The sequence below is a fragment of the Peromyscus californicus genome, unplaced genomic scaffold (genome assembly GCF_007827085.1).
Source record: "Peromyscus californicus insignis strain IS unplaced genomic scaffold, ASM782708v3 Scaffold_4__1_contigs__length_199733344, whole genome shotgun sequence".
Lineage (NCBI taxonomy): Eukaryota > Metazoa > Chordata > Mammalia > Rodentia > Cricetidae > Peromyscus > Peromyscus californicus.
In genome coordinates, this window is record NW_026294562.1 from 123,206,274 (window position 1) to 123,225,785 (window position 19,512).

A 19,512-nucleotide genomic window follows, 5' to 3' on the forward strand; every position below is an offset into this window, starting at 1 on the left:
TCCCAACAGGACAAAAAAAAATGTGCTTTTGCCTGCTCCCAGGGATGCAGTGCTCAGGATCCCTGCCTGTCCTCAGGATCCCTGTGAACCTCTGTGCTCGATAGGGAGGGGGGGTGCACTTGCCCCTTCTGAGGGCCCAGGATGCAAGTGTGGAAAGAGTACCCCATCTCCCAGAGGCTGAGGCACTGGAGAGGACTGGCAGGCCCCTTTGGGATACGCCCTGCGGCATCCTCCATGTCTCTCCCCATCTTTGCCCCTCCCAAGCCTGTCTGGATGGGCACTGCGCTATGCTCCTGCTTGCCGATGCTTGTCAGCTGCGTTTTCACTTTCCACCTGGGCTAAAGCAGGGCTCCTGGGCCTCCCTGCCTCCACTGGGCTCCAGAAAGATCTTTCTCAAATGCTTTTCCTCCTATGCTGTGACCCTGGCACCTGCCAAGGGCTCCTCCTGCCTACTGGCCACAGTCCTATAGAACCCCCCCCCCCCCCATTCCTTTCCCCACGCACAGTCCACCCAAGCCTGGTCTAATTATCTCCCACACGACTGCCCTCTACCCAGTCTCCCCTCACTGACTTTCCCCACTTTCTCTCCTGCCCCTCTGCATGCACGCTGGAGGCTGCTAAGACAAATGGGTACATTCTGTCGTCTTGAGAGACAACAGAGCTAGCAAGCCCTGGTAGCACAGGTCTGTAATCCCAGCTGCCCAGCTGCTGAAGCCTGAGGCCCTTGAGATCAAGGCCAATCTAGGCTACAGGATATGTTCAAGGCCAGCTTATACTGTCCCAAAATAAAAAGAGGAAGAGCAGGGGGTGTTGGGGCTGGAGCTGGCACTCAGCGGTGGAGTGCCTGCCTGGCACATTTGAGGCTCTAAGTTTGATTTCTCGGACAGTGAAAAGAAGGAAAACGAAGAGTTTGGTTATGTGAAGTTCTGGAGGCCAGGAGTCTGAAGTCAGGCAGCGGTGGACACAAATTGAGTTGTTCCTGAGTCTGTGAGCTCTCCCAGGGCCCAGGAAAGAATCTGCTTCTGTGGCTTCCTGTGATGCTTCTCTCTAGTCTTCCTCTGAGGCACATGACCCTCTTTCTTCTCTGTGGTCCAACCTCTCTCTGTTTTATAAGGATCTCGGGAGTTGTATGTAGGACCCACACAGGTAGCCCAGCACAATCCCCTGCATTTCTGCACTGGGTCTTGGAGTCCTTAATTGAGCCCCATCTGCAAAGACTGCTTGTCTGAGGCAACATCCAAAGGCTCCTGGCTGGGATCTGAGGCCTTCAGAGTCCACCGCACTTCCCTCCCCCACACTGGGTTGTTTCCCACTTGCCACAGTGTAGCAGTTCATCGCCACCACCAACCAGATTGGAGTTATACCCACCCCTGGAAATGCATCTCTAGGTTTGTCTCGGAGGGTGTTTCCAGAAAGGTTTAACTGAACAGAGGAGACCACCCTAAGTGGGTGGAACCACTGATTGATGGACTGAAAAAAAAGGGGAAACTGAGTACCAGCATTCATCTCTCTCTGCTTCCTGACTGTGGATGCAATGTGACCAGCCGATGCACGCTCCTGCCACCACGCCTTCCCAAGACTGTGTCTCCTTCAACTGTAAGCCCAGGTATTTTCTTGTGTATTTTGGTCACATCAATGAGGAAAGTAACTAATTCACCCACAGACTATGTATTACACTTTCCCCCGTGGTCTCTCTGAAAATCACCATTACCCACCACCCCACCTTCATAGCCTCTTATTAGGATTTTGAGTAGCAGTGTTCCCTATTCTTTGATCCCCCTTCTTATCAATACTCTCTACCATATACACTCACATCACACATGCACACTTACACTCACTTTCTATCCTGTGAAATTACCATAGGCTTTGGAATTTCTCTTCCCTACTGGCCTCTTATTTGCTCAAGACAGTTATCAGGGCATCACAATCCTGCATCTGGTTACAGCGAGATGTTGAGGAATGAGGGAGGGAAGAAAGTCTTTTGAGGGATATTCTTGAATCATTTGGCTTTCCTATTTCATTTTAGTTTTTGGCTGCACATTTTTAACAATCTGGCTTGTTCCACAGCTGAGTAGGTTAAGGGAAAATGGAAGATGGGCGATTGGCTCTTATACAACACTTTCTAATGACAATCTCAGGGTAAATATTTGAGAATAATAACAGTACTAACAACAGCACGACCAGGGCCAGATGGGCTAACACCTGCATTCACGACAAGGTTCCCAGGCAGGGCTCCACAGAGTGGAGCTGAAGGTCTCTCCATCCAAGGGGCCCAACAAGTGGGGGCAGAGTCGTGCTGGACAATACCAGTTGAGCGCAAGTGGAGTAACACTGTCTTCCTGGACCCCCATATTAGGGACTAATAAGAAGGGAACAGCTGAGGTTACAAGAACACAGATGGGACTCTAACTCCCAAGCTCTTCCCATCCCAACATGTAAGAAAAACTAGGAGACCACAGGAAGCAGTATCCCGAGCCCAGCGGAGACCTAACAGGGTCTCGAGGACTTCCAGTTTGGTCTCTGCAGAACCCCCAGGGTTCTCCTCTGAGCAATGCTCCATAAATGACTTTAGGCTCTTTGGATCAGCACTGATCCTCTTTTCTCCTCCATTGTCCTGAGGGGGACACCCACGTCTGATGGGGGAGGGGAGTGTGGGCTCAACCTGAGTCTAGACAGCAGGTGTCTTCCCAGCCCGGGTCCCCTGTGACACAGCCCTGCCCCTCAGTTGACATTTCTTCCTCGTTCAAGGGGATTACACAAATCCTAGGTGGTTAAGCTGCCACAGGGCACTATGGAAACAGCACCTGCTCCATCTCCCCCCTCCTTCCAGCCAGGCAATAATGACACTGAGGTGACTTTTCTGGCAGGACTTGTTATGCTAATTTGAGAGCAAGTGCACAATTCGATTTGAACCTAGCTCGGCAGAGGGGAGAAATCAGATTAATTAGCAGAGCAAACCTCAGAGCCGAAGCCAGCGTCTTTTATAGGACCACCAGGGCGACAGGCAGTGTTACAGGGTCTGTGCGTGTGAAATTATATTAAAAAAATGTTCTGTACACACTTCAGCAGGTAATTTACACACTGCCCAACTGCAGCTCGTGTGTGTTGTGTGTGTGTGCGTGTGTGTGTGTGTCTGTATATTTATCTATACCTTGAATATTTTTGGTAAAACCAGGTCTTTATTTCTATTTATTGGTTTAGTAATTAATCTGAATAAGTAGCATGTTCAGGGAACCTGAGTCTAAAGGTGAGGAAGGCAGAAAGTTAAGTCTTCCGTCCACTCATGGCCTCTGTGTTACTGTCACATGTCAATGCACACACATACATGTATGCACCATAGGCTCCTTTTTCCTATCAAATTTTGCAACTAATACCACACACGTCATTCCACCACCCACATCTCCATTTGTCCCCTAGCCACACATCTTGGCTTGTTTCCTGGCTAACATCCCCCGTGGATGTTCTGCAATTTCTCCCACTAGCTCCAGACTGATGGCCATTTAAGTCCCGCTCTTTGCTCTGACTCACAGGCCTTCACGATGTCTTTGCAGGGTGGGGGCACAGGGAGGATACCCAGGGCCACACTGTCCCAATGCAGTAGTACCAGCTGTGTGTAGCTATCTAAATTACAATGAGTTCAGATGGATGAAATTTAAAATTTAGTTCTTTAACCATGCTAGCCACATTTAAGAGCCACGCGGGGCTATCTGCTGGCAGAGCAGATACAGCATGTTGCCATTTGGCAGATTTCGGGGGATAGAACTGCCTACTGGATGGAGTGTTCCTACAAGCAATTATGAAGCTGAAGCCGCCCTGTGTAAGATACAGCACCAGACACAGCCAGCTCTCCCTCCCTCTGAAGCAGCTCTGGCTACTTGTGCTGTTTCGGTAAGAGCTGGGGGAGCAGGCGCCCTCTTTTGTTTCAGACAATCATATGAAATCTTAGAAAGAACAAGGAACGGTCCCTGTGTACCGATTCCAAGGACATTTTGCTTCTGATTTGTCCATACTGCTCTCATCAGCCTGGCTGTTCCCGGCTTACAATGGGCACACCTGCCCCTGGGGTCTCACATGACTGTCTGCCCTGGAAGCCCAGCCTTCTGCCGCTTTGCTGAGATCTGCTTCTTACCTCTAAGCATCATATCCTCTCTGTGCACCCGAACCCACAGTCCACCATGTCAGAGAGAAAGTGCTGGGCCCTCACAGATCTCATGACAGCAGACATCTTTACCAGGCTCGGCATCTGGCTCAGGTCTCCACTTTCTCCTTCCTCGATGTTTTCCACCCTCTCTTACTTTAGTATTTCATGACCTTCCAGGCTGCTAGAGCTCACCTCACACAGCAGCTAGTTGACCTCTAGGTGGCATTCTACACAGGATGTACTGGGTCTCTGCAGCCCCTGAGAGGTGATGCTCTTCTATCTCTCATCACTCTATTCCCACCCCTTCTTTGGCTCTCTTACGATGTTTAGGAGAAGACAACACCATCTTCTTTCAGAGTTCTGTACTTTTCCCTGGGCAGTCTCATCCCCACTGTGGAAACAGGTATGCAGAAGGTGCTTTCGTTAAAAAGCATTGACTCTTCACTCAGGCTTACAAGCCACCTTCGATAGCAGGAAGAATAAAACCTCACAGGACAGCTCCTGCACCCCCTCCCCCCAATGAGGGCAGTTATCCAAGAGGGCGAGGCTAGACCCTGGAACAAAGGAATCATCTTGACAGAACCAGATTGATGTCAAACAAATGGCAGCTGAGAGGAGGGCATTGGACAAGGATGTCTTCGGAATTGAGAAAACAGTGGGTGGAACCACTACTTGATGGACGTGTGCATGTCTCCTGCTCCTTGCTCCAGTGCTCTCTACTGAAATCTAAAGCCATAGTTTTCTTGGTTCACATCTCATAGTTGCTTTATTTAAACCCCAGTGACTTAGTTCAACTCTATGTAGACACCATGTATGGTAACTTAAATGAGAATGACCCTCATAAGCTCATATGTTTGAATATTTGGTTCCCAGTTGGTGGAACTGTTTGGGAAGGATTGGGAGGCATGGCCTTGTTGGAGGTGTGTGTGATGGGGTGGGCTTCGAGGCTTCCCACTGTCCTCTCTTCCTGCTGCCTTCTGATCAAGATGTGTTCTCCCAGCTGTTCCTGCTGTTATGCCTTTGTTCCCCAATCATGGACTCTAACTCTCTGAAACTGTAAGCCTAATCAAACACTTTCATTTGCAAGTTGACTTGGTCATGGTGTTTTGTCACAGCAACTGAGAATTAACTAAGATACCACATAATGAAATTTACTTCCTGTAAATGAGCTATCTCTAAGACTTGACACTCAAGTTCTTTCCTGGCCACAGACTTCTACATATGCACTCTTTCTCCATCCCATCAGCTGAGCATGCCTATCATTGGTGTGACTATCAATTTTTTCACTTTGTTTTCCCTCTGACCCCTCGGTAAGTGTTGACCGCCATGCCTTCCTCTCCAGTCTGAATCCCATGACTCTCCATGACAAATAAGTTGTAACAATAAACTGATGACCTCTTACTCTTGCCTTGGCTGTGAATCAATTTTCAAGTGTCATATACTAACCCATCTGACCCTGTCTCCAGTGCCACCTCTTCCTTAAGCCTTCCCTTATGTTGTCTTAAAGGCACCACTCTCATAAACATTGGTAACATTTATGCCTCCTTTAAGGGACATCTTCATAATTTTGCTACATGCCTGTCTGGCCTCAGACTTATCCCCAGGAGAGCAGTGTCCACACCAGACCTCTGTGCTCCCTATGTCTAGCCTCTGTGTCTGTAGAAGAACCTATCATAGCTCAGTTTGGGTGAGTGGATAGATTTTGCTTTTGGTAAAAGGAAATTGGGTGTTGTGGTGGTTTGAAAGGAAATGACCCTCAAAGGGAGTGGCACTAATCGGAGGTGTGGCCTTGTTGGAGGAAGTGTGCCACTATGAGGGTGGGCTTTGAGATCTCTTTTGCTCAGGCTTCCCTCAGGGTGACAATGTCACTTCCTATTGTCTGCAAGATTTAGGACTCTCAGCTATTCTTATAGCACCACATCTGCCTGCATGCCGCCATGCTCCCTGTCATGATGACAATGGACTGAACCCCTGAAACTGTAAGCAAGACACCCCAATTAAACGTTTCTTTTATAAGAGTTGCTGTGGTCATGGTGTCTCTTCACAACAATAAAAACCCTAAGGCAGGTGTCCACTTGTGATGGCTAATCTTGTTAACTTGACAGTCTTGGATGACAACCTTAACTGAGACATTTCCTCCATCAAGTTGGCCTGTGGTCATGCCCGCAGGGGGCATTCTCTTGACTGCTGATTGATACAGGAGGGCCTAGAACCATGCGGAAAGAGCATTCTCAGGCAGGTGGGCCTGGGCTGTCTAAGAAAGGAAATGAACATGAACTTGGGGAAAAGCCAGGAAGCAGCATCCTTGCTTCAGGTTCCTGCCTGGCTTGAGCTCCTGCCCTGACTTCCCTCACTCATGGACTGTAACCTGTAAGAGAAAAGAAATCCCTTTCTCCCCAGGTTGTTTGGGTCACGGTGTTTATCACAGGAAGAGAAAGCACACTAGAACACCACTCCATCACTTGGGGCTGACAATATTCAAATTTTTAAATACCAACCTGTCTTTCCAAATTAGGAAAAAAAAAAGATAAAGAAAGCAGGGCCTGGTGGCATATACCAGTAACCAGTACTTGGGATGCTTCTAAGATAGGAGGATTAGGAATTCAGTGTTGTCTTCAGCTACACAGCAAGTTCAATGCCAGCCTGGACTTTTTTTGTGTGTGTGGGAGGAGGAGGGGGGAAGGGAGGTGAGACCCTGTCTCAAAAAAGCAAAACGAGCCAGGCGGTGGTGGTGCACACCTTTAATCCCAGCACTCGGGAGGCAGAGACAGGCGAATGTCTGTGAGTTCGAGGCCAGCCTGGTCTACAGAGTGAGTTCCAGGAGAGGCTCCAAAGCTACACAGAGGAAACCCTGTCCCGAAAAACAAAAACAAAACAACAACAACAAAACAAAGAATAGAAGAAAAAAAAAAGCCTGGAGGGGGAAAGGTATACATTTTCTTGTACTTTTTCTCTTTGTTTCTTCTTTCAAGTTGGCATGTCATTCAGGCTGGGGGCAGATGGTTTCTGGAAAGCCAGTGATATTCTAGCAGCCAGGGACACACTGTTAAACAGGCTTCCTTTGGCAGTGACCGTATCTTGGCTGAGAGAAATGAAAGTGCTCTATGCTGAAAGGAGAGACTTCATTCTTTCCGTGTGTACAGGAGAGGAAAGGAATCCTTACATTGCCAGTCCTGTGGCACTGGCTTTAGGAGGAAGTCTGTAAGTGCTATATGTGCCATAATAGAAGGTATCATAGGCCTCTTCTCTGCATGGGAGGATAAGTTCACAGCTCGCCACTCCTCTGGGTAGAGGCTGATGGTGAGAAAGGCCTGGGGCAACAGCCCAGTATGAGGAAGCAAAAGTTGCCTGGATGGGTCAGCCTTCCCAGAGGAGGCCTTGGTTTCTGCAAGGGGTACACAACAGCCTTTGAGAAGCCAAGTCCAAAAGACTGAGATGATACAGGAAAAAGAGGAGGGTGTTGCTTGCTACTCAACCATTTGCCACAATAAAGCCAATTCATTTCCTGGTGAAGCATTTGGAAAAAGTGGTCCACACAAGGTTAGCTCGAGGCTAGGTCTGCCGGGGCTGCATTTCTGAACAGTGGGCTTGATCTTCAAGTCGGGTTTGACAAGAAGGCTTTGGTTGATTTGATACCATGTCTCACGAAGCCCTGGCAGGCTTCAAAGTCACCATTATCTGTGGGGTACAGTAAAAGACTTCACTTGTAGTTGGCTTGCTTTTCACCATGGGCCCCTCTGGCTCTATCCTGAGTTCCCTAGGTCCACACTACTGCCTTTTGGCTATCTGTTGGGTTGAACCAAGAGCCCAGCCAGTGTCTGGAGCAAAGCTGTTGGAGAACTTCCTCTTGTCCCTGTCTGTGTGGCCACTCCTGTGAAGTACCTGTCTCCTTGGCTCAGATCCCATCAGGCTACAGTTCCTTCACCAGACCTCAGGCCTAGGGTGGAAGCTGCTCTGGGTTCTCACCGGTCCCGAGTTTCTAGCACTCCCCCACGCCCCTTATTTCTTCTCTTGAGCCTGCCCAGTCCTCTGTAGAGAACCTTCACATAGCTGTTTTCCTAAACCTTTTCGCTGTTTCTGCTGGAGCCCCAATCAGCTGCTTCAGGCCCCTTCTCCACTTTATGAAGGCCAAACCACAGCAAACCATGAAGAATGGCCTCAAAAGCTTCACTTTTCAAGTCTATTTTATTTGAAATCTTTACTTTTATTGCCATCAATAAAGAAATAGCCGCAGTTCGCACATAGCAACTGTGTGTGTGTGTGTGTATATATATATATATATATATATATATATATATATGTATGTATGTAAGTGTGTGTGTATATGTCAGGCGTGATGACACTGTAAACCAAGCGCTCACAAGGTTCAAGGCCAGCCTGAGCTACACATAGTGGGATTCTCTAATGCAGTTTGGATAGTGTTATATTAAAACACTGGCCCTCCTCCCACAGTGGCTTTAACACAAGAAGGGGTTAAGTCACTGGTCTCAGGATACTCCTCACACATTCTGCTAAGGATTAAAAGGACTAGGGAGACATTCTTCCTTAATTTCCTCTAAATTGGTAATCTTGTCCTTCCTTCAGCTCCAACATAGTCCTTCCTGCCTACCCAAAGGGCAGCTGTGGGTCTTCCCAGCTGGGCTGCAGCCCTGTCTGGGAGGAGTGGGACTGTGTTGTGGGCATTTCCTTCAAGCTTCTGTGATGCTCTCAGCGGAGGGGCAGAGGAAGAGGCGTCTCCCCTGAGGTGCTGCTGTTTCCAGAGCCCTGGCCTCTGGCATTGGTGAATGACGGGCGGAGTGGCAGCCTGGGGGTTCTGAGCTGTGCCAATCTGTCTGTGCCATCTAGGTTCTACAGTAGCACAGCTCTCAGTACCCCACTCTCCATACTTCTTCCTGGCAAATCCTGTTTTACACAACTCCACCAGCCTGCTTTTGAGATGACTTCCTCTTGTGTTTGGGGACTGCTGAAGTCCACAGAGTATAAAGGATGGACACCCTCAGGAAATCTGAACTTCAGAGCATCCCCCACCCCCCACTGCTAGGGCTAACTTCAAGCATGCCCTCCACCTGTGAATCTGAGAGACTCCAGAGGATGGGAAAAAGCTCACTCACCTGGGTTAAAGGCTCGGTTGTTGGCTGTGACAAGATCTGGACACCTTGGTTAAGAGGCTCTAAAGGCAGTGTGAAAAGAAGGGCACAGTGGACTGCAGACGACTTTACGCTGTAACCCTTTCATCTGGGGTTACACTTCACTCACAGTCTTTCAGAAGTCTGTAACGCTGGGCACAAACACTGACAGCTACTACACAGAACAGTCTTTTATTGTCAGAGCACAGCCGCAGCTGTACTTTAGTGCCCACCCCCTCATGTCTGTGAGAGGAGACCCTCCAGGGCATTTGCAGCTCCAGGTGCAAGCAGGAGCAACACTCCCCTCCGGAGGGCTTGAGAGCCGTCAGCTCCAGCAGCTCCCACAGTGGGCTTTTGCAGGATCCACTTGGAGTGAAGACTTTAGGTCAGCTTCCAGTGCAGGGTTCCTTCCCATCACAGCCTTCGAGCCTTCCGGGGCCGGCAGCCATTGTGTGGGACAGGAGTGTTGTCTGTGACTGAGATCACTTCCAGACCCCCCATGGTCAGTCCTTTGATGGCAGACTGGAAGGATCAGAAACAGGCGAATGGTATGGTCTCCAAAATGATGATGACCCAGCATCTTCAGATAGGGCTCCAGGAGGGAGGGAAGCTCATGGGCTGACAGCTACAATTCCAGCCACGGCTGAGAACAGCCTTGACTCTCACACTCCAGCAGCTCTTTTCCTCTCCCAGGACACCCCCCCCCCCCCATGCCTCATTCTTGTAAAGTCAGAGAGATGTTGCCTTCTAGCCCACTGGTCTCAGAATACCCCCAAGGCCCCCAGCACCTTGGTCTACACGCCTCCATTGCATCCACTAGTGTGTGCTGAGGATCTGTCTGTGGTGGTTCCCCAGAGACCACTTTTCCATCCCCAGGGCAGGCACTCAAGAAGCTGAGATAAACTACACAATCTAGGCTTGTTCTGAGGGGCTTTGCTGATTGCAGGAACAACAGAAAGGAACTGAGGGGACGTTCACGAAGGGGACACTTCAACTCTCCACACCTGGCTCTAACAAACATGCACACACACTGTGGAGAACCCTAGTTACTTACCCAGCGTCCTGGTCCCAAGCCTTTCACTACAACTCTGATGTGGGTCACTCCCTTTCCCGTGGCTTTCTGGAGAGAAACAAGTGGTCAGTGCCCCTGAGACAGAATGGCTGCACCCCAACCTCTGGCTACTGTCTCCAGGAGACACGGGGTAATGGCAACAACAGAAGTAAACGGGGAGGCAGAAGACACAGAAAGCAGGGAAGCACTGACGGCCATAGTGGAGATGGACACCCATAGAGGCTGGCAAACAGACAGCCAAGAAACTTAGGTGACGGAACTACACCGCCACCTAATGGACGCTTCTAGATATTGCTTGATTTTCTCCAAAGGCTGACTTAAGAGGTTGAGCCTGAATGCCCGCTTCTAAAGTGGGATTTAGAATCTTTAGAGTTAAGTATGTGTCCAGTTTATAAACACATGGATTATGGGTCCTGGAAAATACCCAGAACTCACTCAAAACCTACCATGCAGAGGTCCCACAAACACTGACACATCTCTCTTAACCGAATGTCCTCTGGTGGGCAATTACATCATTGTGAGTTTTGATGATCATTACTACATAGCAATCAATAGTTTTTTAATGTCTCGCTGTAAAGGTCAAGGGGTTTCTTCAGGAAGCATTCCTGTTTGTCAGAGCATACACATTTGTGAGGTCGCTGCTATAGCAGGAAACATGCAGCTCTGGTCCAAGGCCAATCTGGGTTCACATCAGGGAGCTCACTGGCTGCTTGGCTTTGACCAATCTCACACAATCTGATTCTCTTGAAAGAGTAGATAAGAGCAGGGGCTTCTGAAGACACGATAATAAGGAACTATCTGAAATGTAGTTGATTAGTTTGCTTCTAAAAAGTCACTTTGGGACCTGTGCTGTAGGACATGAATAAAATACAACCCCCACACTGTCCCTCCCATCTTTAATGGAAGGAGCTTTCATTCCTAAGTCTTCAGGACTCTGGTTCTTCCTCAGTTCTCAGCTTCCTCTGAAGCTGAGAGAGAAAGCTGGGGACCTTTCTACAAAGGCTTCTTCCTCAAGCAGCTGCAGCATCAGGACATCTAACGGGGCAGGCAAAGACCTCCCCGCTTCTGAATCTGCTGTGCTGGGGGCTCATCACCATCAGCCACAGGGAGAGCACAACAACGCGGTCAGGTACTTACCGCTGCCGCGGCGATGCCTGCCGTCTGGGCTGCGATGCTCGTGCCCTTCTTGGCGTTTTGAAAGCCTTCTGTGCCACAGGAGGTACGGGCCAGGGGCACGTTAGTGGCAGACACCACCTGGATCTGTGTGCTTGGAAAAGAGGCATATAGCTCTACTACCGCTCAGGGAAGGAAGGGAGCTTGCAACAGTCCTTAGGAGCCCGAATAAGAAAGAAGAGGTCGATAGCCCTCCCCTATGTTCAAGGAAGGCTGACAAATCACACATGGAAGGACACACTTCTGCCTCCAGCCTTCCCCGAGGCAGCGGTTATGCTGGAGGTTAATATCCCTGTCTGGTGTTTTATAAAAACCGAGCTGTTTCACACTGGGCAACTGTTAAAAGAGGACAACATTGGAAAGTTCCAAGTATCCTCCATTATAACAAAGAACAGAGCAGTATGTGAGGGACGGCTTAATGGTTACAGATGCACCCACATGGTGGAAGGAGAGAACTAATTTGTGCAAACTGTTCTCTGACCTCCACATGATTATGCTGCACCCCAACAAGGAAGCAAAAATATAATAAAGTAATTAAAAAAAGAGTATATGAATAAACGCCCAGACCTGTCAACTCACTCTGCTCCAACAATAACCAACTGTAAACCCTGTTTCCATCTCCCCATCAGCAGACTGTTCTGAAGGGAGAGATCTAAGATCTATCATTGCAGTGTCTATCTCTAAAAGGCAGACACATACAAAATCCCGCAAAACATCTGTCATGACAACATCATTACAGTGGATACTTTAAATGCTTATGACACTCTATTCTGGGATCAAAAATTATTTTAAATAAGTGAAACTTTTTACTAATTTGCTCTATGAGGGTAAATTAAGAATGACTTTAATCCTAAGGTGTGCTTCCTGTCTTCCCTTTGGTTATCATCACCCCACTTTCTGCAGGGCTTTCTGGGTGCTCATGGGAAGGGGAAGTGAAGGGGATGCTGTGCAGGAGACCTGCAGGGTCAGCCCTGACACCTGCTTGTGGCCTCGTTATGGTTGTCATCCTCTCCAAGGGCTTCTCATGTTCCTACACTGGACAAAAACACTCTGACGCAGGGTGATTGAAAAGGCCACAGAAGCCGGGCGGTGGTGGCGCACGCCTTTAATCCCAGCACTTGGGAGGCAGAGCCAGGCGGATCTCTGTGAGTTTGAGGCCAGCCTGGGCTACAGAGTGAGATCCAGAACAGGCACCAAAAACTACATGGAGAAACCCTGTCTTGAAAAACCAAAAGAAAAAAAAAAAAGAAAAAAAGAAAAAGTCACAGCCACATCAACAAAAAGGAAGCACAGAAGTTATGTCAGCACATTAGCTCAAGAGGAGAGGGGGCACTGCTGTGGCACCTCTGTGCCACACACTCTAGCCAGGACTAGAGTCTCTGGTGCTGAACTCCAGCTGTGTGGCAGGCAGGCTGTGACCACACACAGGTCACACTTCCAAGTGGACTTGGCCTGCGAAGTTGTCACCCACGCCCTATGCTCGTGTAGCTGGGAGCCCGCTCGGCACCTGTGTACGGCACACAAGGGCTCTCGTCTGGCTGCTTTCTTCACCATGACACTTAGTCCTGCAAGGGAAGGGCAGTGCACGGGAACTCAGGTAAGAAGGCTAAAGGCTCGCACTTGTCTGGAGTTTATATTCCAGCTAGTTTACTAATAAATTATGTATCTGTGTATCGCTTCTCTCACAACGGGACCGGTTCCTTCTAATACAGTCCTAACTCATGCATAGGAATCCCAAGAAGGCAGAAAAAAAAATCTTAAAATTACAATGTACTAAGTCTATTTGATATTTTTATGAAACTTAAGTACACGTCATAAAGAAAGAAGGTGGTTTCCCCAAACAAGATGAGGCTAGCATCTGGCACCCTGACTTCTACTCCAAGAAGGGTTAAGGCTATGGCAGCTCACAGGGGACTCACTCAGGCCCCCCCTTTCTTACTTGTTGTGGGTTGCTTTAATGTGTGCAATTGGGACCTCTTCAAATCTCATCCCTGCCCACCGCAGAGAGCTTTCCTGTCCTGGAGCTGGAGGGTAAATGCTGCAATCAGAAGAAACATTTGCTTTAATTTTCCAATTGTTCTTTAAATCAAAAGAAATACATACATGCTTAAAAATAAAAGAAAATAGGTTGAGTATAGTGATGCACACTTGTGACCCAAGCATGGGGAGGTGGTGGTGGGGGAAGTGTGCAAGTAGGGAGGGTGGGGAGGGTGGGAAGGGAAAACTGAACCCGAGGCTAACCTGGGATACACACAGCTTAGGATATACTGTAAGACAGTCCCTGCAACACCCCCTTCCCAACCCCTAAAGGCCTCAAACTTCCCAAACACTCACCCCATACACCAAATCAAATAACACAAACTCTGTGGTAGTTTGCATGTAATTGGCCCCCATAATCTCATAGGGAGTGGCACTGTTAGGAGGTGTGGCTTTATTGGAGTGGGCGTGGCCTTGTTGGAGGAAGTGTGTCACTGTGGGGGTGGGCTTTGAGGTTTCCTATGCTCAGGATACTGCCCAGTGTTCTCAGTTGACTTCCTGTTGCCTGCAAGATGTAGGACTCTCAGCTATTCCTCCCCACCATGATGATAATGGACTGAACCTCTGACACTATAAGCCACCGCCTCAGTGAAATGTTTTCCTTATAAGAGTTGCTGTGGTCATGGTGTCTCTTCACAGCAGTAAAAACCCTAACTAAGATAAACCAGAATGAAAACTTAGAGTCTCTGGCTCTGGAGGAGGCTCTCTGCACCATTCCTTCCCACACCTTCTGGACACTGCAGTGTTTCAGGGCTGGGAACACTGGCCTCGACACCGTGCTGGGTTCACAATCTTTTAGCCTTAGTCTAATTTGCTTGTGGGATTTTCCTGGGGCCATAGTCTTCATCTTCAGGTGGGAAACTCAAGTCCATACAGGCATAGAGCCAGCAAGGGAGGCTAGGCTTTGGACTAGGGAGACTGGTCTTGGATCCGAGCTCTGTTCTTTGAAAATTTAAACACGCATGTAACTGTCATTCAGCATTTCAGATGGGAGTAAGCCTGCTGTTTCATTATGCCCACACACCTAAATCAGACTCAGATTTGTACCCACACTCCCACGCTATGTTTCTACTATGCTGAAATCCGTTTTAGAAAATACGCTACCATTCAAGCACCCCCGGGCCCATCTGCTTCTCTAGGGATATTTTCAAAAGCTCAGCACAGTGCATTCCCTCCTGTGGGCCTGATTTTAGCGATGACGCACAGCCTCTGTAGGTGGCTGGCTTATCAGTCTCTGTACTAAGAAGAAAAGTGTCCCAGCCCTGTAGATGACATTACTGTTTCAATGATCATCATTTCCCCACTGACATTTTTTTTTTTTGTTCCCTATGTTGACTTGGGAGTGAGCAAATGCAAATCTGAGTGAAACCGATACAATCCCCTTCATATAGTAAGACTTTGAAACCAGGAGCTCGAGCCATTTAATCTAGGGCATGGCCAAGATCAGGCCTCTAAACTTCCCAGTTTCAGTTGGACATGGTAGTGCATGCCCATAATCCTAGCCCGGAGGGTCACCATGAGTTTAAGAGCAGCTTATGATGACAGGGTTCCTGGGCTCCACAGCAAGAGTCAGTCTCAAAACAAAACAAAACAAGATTCTCCCAGGCTGAAGGAATAATGAGCAATGGCTCATCTGAGGAAGGCCCTACAATGCAGACAGAGCTTTCTGGAACTAGTCTTTCTACCCACTTTCACACCAGGGAAGTGTGGTGAGGTAGTTCATTTGCAAAGTGGGGATGTCTGTTTTGTTTGTTTTGAGACCAGGTCTTAGTACATAGCTCTGGCTAGCCTGGCTCACTCTGTAGACCAGGCTGTCCTCAACCACAGGGATCTGCCTGCCTCTGCCTGCACTGTACCGGGATCAAAGGTATTCTCCACCATGCCTGGCTTAATTGCATAATCTTTAAAAATGCAAATACAGGCAACTAAAGAATGCTAAGAGTGGGAGAAACAGAGCAACCGAATTGGTGATCCACTATGATGTGGTCAGCCCTGAAGTCATATACATACAAGCAACATTACACTGACTGATCAGGTTCTATTTATGTAGTTAGGAATACACCTCCCCCAGCAATTAAAAAAAAAAAAAAAAGTCATAAATTTGAGAGAGAAAATGGGGATATAAGGGAGGGATTAGAAGGAGGAAATGGGGGGGGGAATGATGTGACTGTATTTTAATTTCAAAGAATTATTTAAAAACGGAAATAAACTGCAAAAACCATAGCCGGGTCTCGGTGTCCTCTGGCACTACTTCTCTGTAACTGTTGATGATTTCAGCAAGATCTCCCAAAGTTCTGCACTTCCACTTCTAAACCTGCCTCCTTCCATCAACATCTGCCTTCTGTCCTACCTTGGCTATGAACGTCTTGGGGTCACGGTCAGCCATTATCATTGCCAGCACATGCACCGTAACCTTGGCTTCAAGCATCCCTGGCTACCACCAACTTGTCAGCCTCAGTATCTTCAGGGCCAGCACCCTGATGAGCCCATCAGATTTCCACCACTCCATATACCTCAGGTACTACTTCTCTCCCCACCTGGACGAAAGCCTAGTCTCAATTCCCCTCTTTCCTCATCACTTTCTCCTGGCAAACCCCAGCCCTTATTAAATCCATCTCTCCAGACAACCTGAGTCTGTGTAAACACTGCATGGCTGTCTGGTCTCCATTCCAGGGCTTTCGATCGACCTTTGGGATAAGTCACTGCTGCAGGAGGCTGTCCTGTGAACAGTGGGCTGCTTGGTAGCATCCCTGGCTTTAATTCATCAGGTTCCATCTCCTAATTTATGACCACTAGAGGTTTTAGACACTGCTGAAAGTCCCTACCAAGAACCACTGATTAGTTTTAATGACCTTCCAGCATCAAGCAGGCTCTCAAGATGCCTGACAACCCTCCTCAGTTCAATTATCCTTCCATTCTCCAGGATGCCTCTTCTCCGTTTCCTTTTGTCTCTTTAAACATCCAACCCCTTCCTGTTTCACTGGGGCCAGCTGATGACCTCTACAGAGAAATAGAATCAATTAGACTTTCTTCCAGCTTCCACCACCAAACATCTGTGCCCAGGGCCTTTGAGGACTCTCTTCTCACAATGTTCCAGTTGCCTATTAGTCCCACAAGGACACTTCCTGCAATGCTCCCTCTTCAGGATCAGTCTTCCCCCTGGTTCCCAGGAAGCAAGACATACTGTCACGTCATAAACATAAAATCTAAACAAGAAGAACAAAAAATAACCCCCACCTTTTAAACCCCAAGTTCTCAAGAGCTTCTCTATTCTCTCTTACAGCAAAGCCTCCTTAAAGGAATGACAATACTTGTTTATTTATTCTCTTTGAAACCAACCCACTCCAATTAGGAGTTATTTCCGACCTCTCCATCAGAAAGGCTGTAGTCAAGGTCACCAACCCACTCCACATTGTTAAGTCCAATGAGCGATCATGCGCTCTGCCCGTCAACCCATCTTCTCTGCAGTACCGAACACAGCTGCATTCCCTAGTTTGTGCCACACTAAAAAGAAGATCTTGTCTGGCTTTCCTACTACCTGTCTTGGGGAGGTTCTCTCTTTCGCTGGTTCTTCCTTTCCCCAAATCTCTGTCTCTATTACATCTCAACTCCCATGCTAGGAGTCTCAGATTTTTTTCTTTTATTATATACGGTTGCACAAGGCCATTATTATCTTATATATATACTCGCACGAAGCAAGTATAAGGCATCTCAAACTTAACCACACAGATCTAAGCTCCATCAGTCTCTGTTAATTTAACAATTTCATATTCAGTTGGTTGGTGCCCAAATTTGAGCCTTCACACCTCTCTTTTTCTTACATTTTATATTAACAGATCCTTAGCTGGGTGTTGACAAATGCCTGTAATCCCAAGCACCCAGGAGACTAAGGCAGGAGGACTGCTGCACACCCCAGGCCAGCCTAGGCTACACTGCAAGACCTTGTCTCAAAACCCAAACCAACGGCTATACCAGCAAAAGGGATCAAATACCATCCTGCCCCAGACACCATCATTTTTACCTAGACTATTTTTATTGCTTTATAGCTGCTTTCAAGTCTTCTCTCAGCTTCCAGCCTTGCTTCCTACAGCTTAAACTCAATACAGCGGGCAAAGATTCTTTAAAGAGTAAGCAAGATTGCTGGGGCTGGGGTACATTCTTGTAATCCAGGCATTCATAAGGACAAAGCTAAGAGGATTATGAATCTGAGGCTAACCTGGGCTGTACAGCAAGGCCATCCTAAAAAAAAAAAAACAAAAACCAAAAACCAAATAAACAAATAAATAGAAAAAACAGCATCAACTCTTCCCAAAGCTGGACAGATACGGCTAGGCTTGGTTGCCTGCTTGCTGGATAGGGTCTTTCCTGTTGGAACAGGGATGTAACGCTAACAATCCCAATAGTGCCTGGGATTGCCAAATGAATGACTCCAAGAGTCTTGGATTAAATTCCATTAGCAGCTTCTCACTGCCTGTATCGGGTAAAGTGTAAAAACTCCAGGGCGACAGGGAAGCCCTTTATCATTCGTATGCCTCTAGAGGCATCACACACCATGTTCTCTCGGAGAGCCTGCCTTTCCAAACTGTTGCCTTTGCCTGTAACGATGCCTCTGATCTTGCCCAGCTGAATTCCTATTCAGTTCACTTCTGCACTCCAGGGTACCTTAAGTCTTGCCTGGTTTCCTCAGGAATGCCTTACTCTTTTAAATGTCCAACCAGTTCTTACCTCTATTATTCTGATCAGATTATGGTTAAAACATCTGCATATATGTCTTCCTTGGGAGTCTGTGAACTACTTCAGGGGAGGAATAAACCTTTTGCATTTCCAGTACTTATTATGGTACTCAAGAGGTAGTAGTAGGTTTTCAGTAATTGTTAAATAGATGTGAAGTTAAGTAAGTGAATGTATATACAGCCTGCATATGAAGTAATTATATTAGTGGGATGCAGAATGCCACTTCCCAGGGGTAGGCACAAAACTAATGCTGGACCTTTGACCAACTCTAAGAAATGCAGCTAGAGTAGTTCCTCAAGTCATATTGTGTTGGTGGAAGAGAAAGTTGCTAGTCGGAATTAAAGCCTATCTCACAAGGAAAGAAAACCGGTACTTGTATGGAGGACGCTCAGCCAACAGGTGCTAGCTCCACAGCTACTTTATGCACGCTTCGTTCCTCTATCTTAACCAACAACCTCTCTAAGCATTATCTTCATTTTGAGAGCGCGGAGGCTCAAAGACCGGTCTGTATAAACTCCCACACACAGCAAAAGACAGACATTGACTTTTTCTATGATTCTGGAGGGTCACGGGCAGAAGCCACAGGATCCAAGTTTCCAGAGTCCTGGACCCACTTAGCCCTCACCTGAAGGGGCTCGGAGCCGCTTCCTTCTGAATCTTCTGCTGGGCAGCCTCGTTTTCTAACCTCGGAGCTCCACCAGTGTGGATTGTCTGAGCTGGGGCAACGGCCACAAGCCTGCCAAGGAGAGCTCGGTGAGGGACTGGCTTGACGGTCCTTTGGGGGTTCAAGGGGCACATAGGACTGGGAGGCAGGCGGGCAGGCTCGAGAGGAGGGGCCATGGGTTCGAAAAGGCAACCCTTACCTGGTCATCCCAGGTCCAGCCCAAGACCGCAGGAACCACGACACGGTGTTCCTTACAACCTGCATGACTGAAATTGACTCTCGTCAGCTCCCGTCCGCGGCGCCCGGCCTCGCTGGAGTCAGCACCATGAGCCTCTGTGGGGGAGCACACAGAAGGGAAATCACCCGATTGCTCTCAAATGGTACTTTAAGTATTTTTGTTCAAGTTTAAATGCTCTATGAAATCATCTACATGGGACTCTCCCCCTATCTAATAGTCTAATACGAGAATTCACCTCCCTCTCCCAATTGCAATGGTTCGTTCTAAAAGGTAACCCCGCCCCCTCGCCGGCCCGCGTTGCCTCATGGGAACGTGGGGTTGGCTGAG

The 19,512-nt window shown here is 48.0% G+C and overlaps 1 protein-coding gene across 2 annotated transcripts; it reads right to left on the reverse strand.

The window, feature by feature from the left end:
• Window positions 1-9,443: 9,443 nt before the first annotated feature.
• Window positions 9,444-19,416, reverse strand: Mrps11 (mitochondrial ribosomal protein S11). 2 transcript variants are annotated; one of them, XM_052762793.1, is made up of 6 exons: window positions 19,147-19,416; window positions 18,909-19,019; window positions 13,452-13,550; window positions 11,477-11,606; window positions 10,322-10,387; window positions 9,444-9,789 (listed from the first exon to the last, which is right to left on the reverse strand). In XM_052762793.1, exons 1-6 carry the CDS (start codon window positions 19,209-19,211, stop codon window positions 9,682-9,684), a joined length of 579 nt encoding a protein of 192 aa, XP_052618753.1. In that variant the 5' UTR covers window positions 19,212-19,416; the 3' UTR covers window positions 9,444-9,681. The 2 variants fall into 2 exon arrangements, with proteins under 2 accessions (XP_052618753.1, XP_052618754.1); XM_052762794.1 differs by lacking the exon at window positions 18,909-19,019.
• Between the last annotated feature and the right edge of the window lie 96 nt (window positions 19,417-19,512).